At 42.2% G+C, this 9,653-nt stretch overlaps 1 protein-coding gene across 1 annotated transcript in view; it reads right to left on the minus strand.

The window, feature by feature from the left end:
• PRORP (protein only RNase P catalytic subunit) overlaps positions 1 to 8,745 on the minus strand; it is a 45,000-nt gene extending 36,255 nt beyond the window's left edge. Inside the window, exons 1-3 of the mRNA XM_035329265.1 lie at positions 7,497 to 8,745; positions 6,324 to 6,371; positions 2,814 to 2,946 (exon numbers count right to left, since the gene is read on the minus strand). Coding sequence (XP_035185156.1) covers positions 2,814 to 2,946; positions 6,324 to 6,371; positions 7,497 to 8,491 — 1,176 coding nt within the window. The 5' untranslated portion in view covers positions 8,492 to 8,745. The remainder of the gene's footprint in view (positions 1 to 2,813; positions 2,947 to 6,323; positions 6,372 to 7,496) is intronic.
• Between the last annotated feature and the right edge of the window lie 908 nt (positions 8,746 to 9,653).

The following is a 9,653-nucleotide window of genomic DNA, read 5'->3' on the forward strand; positions in this document are numbered from 1 at the left end:
TCCTGCACAGCATCCCTTTCCAGGGGCATGAAGTAGCTGTGAAGGGAACGAAATGGCTGCATTCGTGTATCTGAGAGAAACAGCTGAGAGCAGCTGAGCATGAAAGTCTTCACAGCAAAAGATGCTGCTGCCTCTCAGGATACTGATTTTATCATCTCAGGCTCAATAGCAGAGCTCCCAATTAAATGCAGCCAGAGTAAACAGGCATGTGACAGTCCTGTTACGATTGTTTTCTTCCTGTATCAGCTGCAAGGTTGCGGCTCGCTACATCTGACCAGCATCTGACATCCTTATTCCACAACTTTTGGTAGCTGTGAACAAAAATCTGAATTAATGGTTATTTTTCATGTGTCAGAGGTATTTTCTCATCACGGATGACCAGGTACATAGTCCAGGTAAGCCATCTTTTCAAAATATTTGTAAAGTATCACACACTGCCATTCTTATGTATCATCCTAAGTTGTTTAATTTTCTTCTCTAAAAGTATCTAAACTCAAAATCTGATTTCTTTTAAACACAGCACAACAGACTGCTGTTGGAGGATCCTCAATAAACCATGCCTTTGCTCCTCACTTTCTACTCTGACTGCATGTATGATTCAGTGACAGTAAAAAAAAAAAAAAAAAAAAAAAAAAAAAATGACACTGCTGTAAGACTATTCCTTAGTGAAGAAAAAGGAAAATTCCAAATGCCTTACAAATGCAATTTAAAGCGTTATTGGAACAAAACTTTTTTAGAGCTCAAAACAACTCAAACTGTTTCCCTGATTAATCATTTTGTTGCAAGAAGCACTGATGCATTGAGGAAAATTAGTTAAATGAAAACAGGGAATAGAAAGTCAAAATATTTTCTATTGCAGCTACTAGAAAAACGTGACTGCCTGGAAAATGGAAAACACCCTCTCTCATTTATTTGCCTACATCATGACTTCAGCCTCCTCACCTAGCTTCCTCTCTGGAAAACCCTGGCTGCAGGAGAAGTCTCAGAGTCTGGCATAGCAAAACGGGGCGGGATACTTTCTTCGCCATGTCTGCTTTCACAGAACAAAGGCAACAAAAAGTCCCAAAGTTATTTCTGGAAACCTCCAACACATCACAACGCTGCTTGGCCTCTGCCACACCTCCACGCTCAGCTCTCAGAGCGGGAGCAGACTCGGAGCCGTGCAGCCAGCAGTGAGCACACCGAGCTTACCCCCTCCCAGCCTCCTGCTGCCCACCTGGACCAAGGCCATCACGGAACTGCCCTAGAGAGGCAAATGACAGAAATTCAGCTACTGCATCAATTAGCAAAATCTACGGCCATCAAAACTTAACGTGGATTGTTTCATTACAGCGCATTCATTCACTAGATCCATCAGGTTCATTTCCATTATTGCTCAACTGGGGCATGAATGACCCATTACAGAATTCCCTAGCTGAGCTTCCCCCCTGCAGCGGGTGCTGCTAATCTAGCCCTGTGCACTTCACACATTTGAAATTTACAGGACAGCAGTCACCACACAGAATGTGAACGAAGCTTCATGGACTAGACAGTTAACTGTTTCAGGCTCTGAATTTTTGCTGTTGCTTTTTTTAATAAACCTACCTCAACTAGAATTTTCCCAAAGGTGTTTGGAGAACGAGTTAAAGTTAGTTCTACAGCATGCAATAAAACACTTCATTTTCTTTATCTTGTAATATTACAGAACACCAGTACCCACTGAATACTTAAAATTATTGCTGTATTTTTAAGGATAATTTCATTCCCCTCTATAATTCACAGCCAGATCTGCCAAAAGTCCTGAACTGAGGAGAGTATCTGTGTAGAAATTAGGTATCTGAACAGGCTTCATACACTACAAGCACCCTGACATTAACTGTTTCAGGTTTCTTTAACTGCTATACATGTGCAAGGGCCGTGCCTGCAGACAGCCTTAAGAACAAACCTGGCATCCTCTCCCATATTTTCAGAACCGGTGCAGAACAGAGGTGCCAGCTGCAGCAAAATGACATCAATGCTTAGAGAGGTAAAGCAGAACCACCCCAAGACGTGGTGTGGGCTCCACCTAGTGGAGCTCACCTTCATTCAGTATCACTATCGCTGCATCTCCACACAAAACGAGTAGGAAGCAGCACTGCAAGACGTAACAGTCTATGGGAATTACTCCCTCTCCCTCCTATGTACACAACATCCTTAGAAGAGCTTGACACTCCAGATGTATACTGTAATTATAAATATGAAAGTACATCTTTAAAATCAAGGGGTAATTGGTTGGTCGGTTGTAAAATCTGAGTAAACAAACTGAAAAGGGGATCTTTATTGTTTCTGGCAAACAGCTACCCAACTGAAACATCAAGTATTCAGCAAGCACATAAACACAAGCTTCATACATGATACTGAACTTATGAAACACAAGGACTTCTACTTTTTTGCAAGCTCAAAATGCTACAGGTCTTACTTTGTTCTCGTGACTAAACTTTATTCCGTACTTAAAACGTAGCTTTTGAAGGATTAAAAGATTTCCACAGCTTTTCATTTATTAAAAAAAAAAAAAATTCAAAGTTTCCTTTACATTTTAATTATTTCAGTCTCCATTAATGACCGGCTGGAAATGTAAGAACAAAAACAATACTAAAGAGATCAAGGTTTAGACACGTTTTATCAACAGAACTGAATACATATACTATATATATATAATACTTCGAGTAAGTATCTAATGACTTATTAACGTTTAAAGCCAAGAAAAAATAAGATTTGTGGTGTTTTCAAATAAATTTAATATTAATTACATATCGCCCTCCTGGCCAATGAGCCTGACAACATGCAAGACCTACCTGTGGACTTGTCTTTCTGAAAGTATCCGTTCCATGTATCACATCTCTTATTATTCTTTCACTGAGATTGTTATACTCCTCTTCGCTGAGCTCACTATCCTCCAACTGATGGCTGCAAACTGGGCACTGTCCACTGCATCAATAGTGAAACAAGAAGATAAAAATAAAAGACTTTTAAATACGAAAAGCTGCCTTAAATTTTATTAACTTGTCTGACTCTGAGCACATTTCTTTCCAACAAATCCAACAGAGTAAAATTATGTGAAAATTAGTTGTACTTTTTCTGGAATGCATCCAACACTCTGTAGTTACCAGAAATACTTTATGCGCTTCCATTGGATCAGGATCAGAGTGAACTCTAGAGACATTTGAGGATTTAGGACTAAAATTCTGCAAGAGCGTGTGAAAAAGCTGTGGCCGCTTCTGGATTTTTGTATAATGTTCCAGAACTATGCTGTTAGAAAGAAAATGGTAATCTTTTTAAAAATCTAGCCTTTTTTCAGTTGTTGCATGTCCCACAGCCACAGCCTCTGCCCCAACATACGTTCTGAATAGAATCAAATTGCAGTAGCTTCCAAGTACAGAAGTTCATTCTTTTGACTCTTTCACAACTGTCCCTCCCTTTAGCCCCTCCAAATAAAGTCTGTACAGCAAGACAACGCACAACTCCATACCCAGGTCAGAAATGTGTGAGTCATGCACCATTGCCACGAACCTCTGGGCCTACCACAAAGCCATCAGTAAGGTGTGGGTAGCAGGGGAGACAAAAACAACACGTGTCTCAGTGCTTCAGTTGCGAACTGCATGAACTTTTTTTTTTCCCCTAAAAAACTTGCTTTGAACTTTCACAGATAAGCTTTCTAAAGACAAACCAATGAGCTAAAAATAGACTTCATGGTATATATACTTCATGACGTGCATCTGTGATTGTGGGTTAAAGCTGGAAATGTTTCCAAGCTTAACTCTTTAATAACTACGTGAAAAAGGGAAAAAAAAGGGTCAGAAAGGACATTAAAGAGAGATGAGACACAACTGACTGAATTTCTGTAGTGTATGTTAAAGTTCTTAAGCACTTCTTCAAAGAGTATTAGCCATGAGATCCACCTTGCCTCTTCATCACCAGACCGGAGACTCCAGCCACAGTACCAATAAAATAAGCAGAATCCAATGGTTGTTCAACAGGCAATAAATTAAATAACACTTAGTATGAACAGGTCTTTGATAATTCCCGGCTGCCAAACAATGAATTTTCCCTGCTTGCTCCCAATGAGGCTGCTCTTATATGCAGGATATGTTGTTGATGCTTCATTTTTTCTTTCCTATCATGCTCTGTTTAGAAGCTTATATTCACCCAGCTGGGCATACTTTTAAGTGAAGAAATAAACATTCTTCTCTAAATCCAACACAATAACTTATTTTCAGAAGCACAATCTCAGAACTGAATCAAAGGCTTTGAGCTTCAGGTGTTAATACAGAACAAGTTGTTCTCTGACTTTCTGCACAAAGATATCCTGGAGATACCAAGGGGAAGCCATTGTAATTTTCTAAACCATGGCAATCAGAAATGTGAAGTTCTGCCAAAAACTGATGTCTGGTACCCATTAATGCCTAGGCCAGTATCTAAAAACAAACCAAGAATTCATTAATTGCATTGCTGACCTCACTGACCATTTTATGATTTCATGCCGAGAAAGTCCCAGACAGAAAGCTTTCACCTCTGCAAGATATGTACCTGTCCTTACAACTCACTGACTGTTAAACCACTTTTTTTGAGGGACAGAGATAGAGTATCACAGCACTTATGTATAACAAGAACTCAGATGTGATAATTGGCTCAAAAAAAAAACAATCAAGCTTCAGCTTTCTATAGCTGATCTTGGAAAACCAACACTTTTGTAGGTCTCAAAGTCAGTAAAACTGGTCAGCAGATGTCAAGGTTTGCTTGCAGACGGTTCAAGCTTCTGAGTATGACTATCACTGATCAAAGAAACTAGGAGCTCAGAGAAGGAAGAAAATATCCTGGCTATAAGATATACTACAAGATATATTAGATATAACTGCCAGTATTTATTAAAAAAAAAAAAAAAATCTATAATCAAGCCTACTGAATTTTCAAGCTCAGCTTAGGCAATAATAGTTCCTTTGGACACCAGTTACACTGAGTGCAGAGATGAGTCTAGTAGCAATCACCACATGCGTTTCAGATGTACCTTAAAAGGGCTTTGTCCTTTATGCTAAGGCCAAAAAAAAAATTAATTTCTTACAACCTAAGGATTCTTTCTGTCAAAAGCCATTTAATTTAAACACAACGAAACTCACATATTCTTTTTCTTTTCTTGAAACCATTTTAACTTTATTTGAATGCTTACCCAGGCAGGTTACATGAAAGCTGTTTACTTCAAAATAAAAAGTATTCATACAGTTATCACAAAATAACTGCTACATCGCACCTCGCCACTGCTGCATTCATAGATCCATAACCCATGATAGCATGCGAAGTGATCTAAATCGCTTTAAGCCTGTAACAGCTTATACAATAAGAAAATAAATTTCTGCAACTTTTGAATTTTAAAACTCTTCAGAGTTTTAAAGAGGCTGAAAAGGTTGTCTAGACTTTGGTGATTTATCACAGTACAGTACAGTAACACACATTCGTACGTGCTATTAACCCATCACGTTACAGTGAACAACCCCTGCTCTTAGGGCAGGAGTTTCTCCATTCTTTCACAGGCTTCAAAAGCATCAGTCTCTGCGTGCTTTTGCTTATGAGTAGCAGTGCATTATTAGGAACCACCACTTAGCGCACCGCTGTGAATCACCAAAAAAGCCTAATCTAAATGTTCTTATAATACATTTGCAGTTTCCAAATTGCTACAAAAACACAGAATTAGGTCTCAAACAGAATGGTAACCCGTACAATGGGAATTTACAGACATTAAGAAAGCTGTGCAGTAATACAAACGTGCACCCAAGTTACAACTATGGAAAACCAACATAAGAATCATTTATTGTGTCTTCACTCAAATCAGGTGGGAAGGGAGAACCCTTGCATCTGTACAAATTACTGCAGGGAATGAATACTAACAGAGAGCTTTCAAGGTGACATCAGTTTACACCCCAAAGCCGCTCTACTAAATATCCTGTTAAACCACAGTATTGTAAAGCCAACCAAAAAGTTAGTCTTTAATTCCTAAACATTAAACAAATAAGCAATGCTGTAAAATAGCATTTTTCAAATTATTTTTCTCTGTGTTTTTATTTGCTTTTGAGGGTTTTTTTTTGGTCTCGACTATGCTCAGTATAGCTCCTTTTCAGCTCTACCTCTTGGGTCTTGTTTCACGCACAAGAACGAGTTGGAAATTGGAGTCTGGGAAGTCACACATACACAATGAAAATTCTCAAGGATTAAAATATTTTCTTATACAAAGATATAGAAAAAACTATTTTTTTTAAAAGCTCAAGATTTATCAAAGGATAACAGCTCACTTTTAAATAAAACGTTGCATTTACCTGTTGGTGATGTTGGTCAGGTGTCCTCTCCAGTTCTCTCCCGGTATACTAACACGTACATAGAGAAGGATAAATGACAGTATTAGATCCTTATTTAACAATACCTAAATTACAGATAAGGAACAATTCTATTCTGGTCAACATTTAGAAATAAAATAGACCAATCAGCCCTGCAAGGAAATTGTACAAAGATTCATATGTAATTTAGCAGTGTCTAAAAATATTCTATAATGCATCAGCATTTAACAGCATGCAGAGAACTAACACCAGTCTCTCCAGTTTACTGTCACCAAATATTAAGAACTGTATACATTTTTTTTATAGAGATTGCACAGACAATTTCAAGCTGCTGCCTTACACATTCATAAAGCACTTCTGAAATCAAGACGAGAAAGCACTCAAGAATTCTGTGCACATTATCCTGAGAGATTCAGAAAGATACTCCACAAGTAATGTTGCTTATCCTGCATTGAGGCTTTGTCACCACATCATCATCACCCCCACCACTAGTGGTGCCACCATACTCATGTGAAGTCCTTTTTGCCCACAAGATCCAAACCAGAATAATACATGTGACAACATGAAATGGCAGACTTCTCTCCCTTTGCCACTGCATTTATTATCTTAGGCTGCACAATTACACATGCCACGGGCTTTGGGATAGTCATCCCATTTCTCCCCTCCATTCCTATGGCACGCTCTGATACACACAGGTTCTTTAATGTTTTTTGTTGATGATGCTTGTTTATTTTACTAAGACAATAGGCAACCAAAAATACTGTGATTCTTTGTTGTATACTCAGATCTCTGTATTGGATCTGGTTCTGCTCACTAGTAAAAGCCAGTGCTAACCAGCTCTTCAGAAAAACAACAACAAAAACATTATTTAAAAGTACACCTATTCAGTTACACTCACAGACCTCACTTCTGTGCGTACTCTACCATCAGTTTCCCCTGTTAGCAAAAGTCACTTCCCAATCTGCACTGTTTTGGCAAGGCTAACGGTGCTAGAAGGTGGAAGATTCTATTTCTGTTTGGGGACTGTGTCAACTGCTTATTCATTTTCAGCCATCAGCATAAGCAATATGTTAAGGGATCTTATTAGGTTTGATGTGTGGAATAATTAGAATCCCACCTTCATGAACTGGAGCTTGCTATTGGAACATTATTTACCTTTCAAACCACAGCTTTATACTCCGCATAAGTGTTTTGTGAGGATATATTTGGTTCGCTCTGAAATATAAGAGGATACCAAACAGCTCTTTTTGTAATTCAGGATCTTTCATACCCCTGCTGTAGTCAAAAAAGGTCTGTAGCACATCCAGCGTTGGCACCAAATCTTTAGTCAACATTTCATGGTAAAGTTCGCATGCGAGGGTCATTTCTTGGTGACGGCAGGCTGCTTTGATACAGGACTCATAGTTCACTCGTGAAGGAATCATAGCCTTTTTTATTTCTTCCAAAACAGTCAATGCCTTTCTCCATTGATCTGAATTACCCAGCCCCCTGACAATAAGATTGTAAGCCCCACTCTCTAAAACCTTAAATCTGATTTTCAATATATCATACACATCACAAATTTCTGAAGTCTTCCCTTGCTGGACACACAATGCCAGATATTTGACCAACAAGTTATACCCAATGTCACCGTTACTTTTTGCCATGTGAGTCAGCAAGGACTTAGCCACGTCAATGGAGCTGTTGTAGCTGATCATACTGTTAAACATCACTTCTTCAAATACTTCAGGTGACTGAAAGCTTTCCTTCAGTCTATTCCATTCCTCAGCCTGTAAAGGTTTTTCTGGAGGCTGTACCTTGGCAAACTTATGCCTTAATGCAATGTGACTTATTTGTTTCTTGGGAGCTCCTGCAAAGGAAGAGAGGCGGGGTTTCTCTTCAGGTATTTCTTTAGTTTCCTCATCCCATCCTTCTTCTTCGTAAGTAACTTCAGACCTTTTCTTGGTAGGAAAGGCATCAGCTCCTTTGGGATCCACGGGTAAAGCAGTGCTGGAAGAAGTCACGGAACTGAAAGAGCTAACTTTTTCCCTACTGGGGATGCCAAAAGAGACGGCAAACAGTTGTTGACATCTCGAAACAGGTTGGAACATACGACATTTCCACAGCAAACCCTGCAAACCCTGGTGACTGGTTTGAGAAAAGAGTGCCATCACAAGAAGTTATCTCGCTATCAGCTCACGGTGTGGAGAGAAACTGCAACATGGAAAGTAGCTTGTGTGGGAAAGTTTATCATAAAGGTCTGAGGGCCGTCACGCTGCATAAGCTTCCGTTTCAAAATGCGTGTTCTGTGAGTCTTTTACAATTATGGAAACAAAAAATAGTAAAATGTCTTTTTTTAAAAAAAGAAAATTACTCAGACTACGAGAACATTCACCCAAACGAGTGCCTTTCTGTCTCGAGATGACGTCTGGCGGGTTCGCAGCGCGGCGCTTCTCTGACAGCTGCCGCACGGACGGGGCGCAGGTACGTTGCGTGCAGCCCAGGGACTGCAGCTGCCAGGCCAAGGGCACAGCTCTTCTTCCTCCGGGCCAGCTCAGGAGGTCCCCTGAAAACAAGCACAGCAGCCACCGTCACCATCCCTGGAGGTCTGTAAAAGACGTTTAGATGCAGAGCTGAGGGACGTGGTTTGGTGCCAGTGTTGGGTCAGAGGCGGGACCCCGCGATCCCGGGGGTCTCTTCCAACCTGGGGGATTCTGCGCGCTCCGCACGGCTCCACCCCCGCCATCCACGCCGCCTCCTTCACGCCTGCCGACACACCCCAGGCTCGCTGTACCCGGACGCCTCCAGCTCAGGAACCGCCCCGGGGGCCCTCGGGCACGGGACCCCCCGCCCGGGCCAGGCCCCGCCCGCTCGCCCCCCAGCCCCCCCGGACGCCTCGCTGCCACAAACCGGGCCCCCGGGCGACGCGGGCTGAACTACAACTCCCAGCGTGCCACGCGGCACGGCGGCAGCGCCGCGCTGCCTGCTGGGAAATGTAGTCTCTCTCCCCCCCCCTTTCCCCGCCTCACTGCGCCAGAGCGTTAAGGAGCGCGGCCGCGGGGCGCGCTCCCCTCTCACCCTGCGGGGCTCGCTCACCTCGCTCGGTTCTCGGTGGCCGTGGGCGCTTCGGTGCCGCGGGAGGCTCGCTACGGGCCCGCTGCCCGCCCGGGGCGTGGGGCAGAGGCGGCCGCGCGGCGGACAGGGCACTCACCGCCTCTCTCACCCGGAAGCGTTACCGGGAGCGCCCGCCGGGCTCCCAGCCAATCACATCTCGCGGGGGGTACCACCTGACCCGGGGCGCTTTATAAGCGCGCACGGCGGCAGCGGCCCGTT

This window comes from Oxyura jamaicensis, chromosome 5 (assembly GCF_011077185.1).
Source record: "Oxyura jamaicensis isolate SHBP4307 breed ruddy duck chromosome 5, BPBGC_Ojam_1.0, whole genome shotgun sequence".
Classification (NCBI taxonomy): domain Eukaryota; kingdom Metazoa; phylum Chordata; class Aves; order Anseriformes; family Anatidae; genus Oxyura; species Oxyura jamaicensis.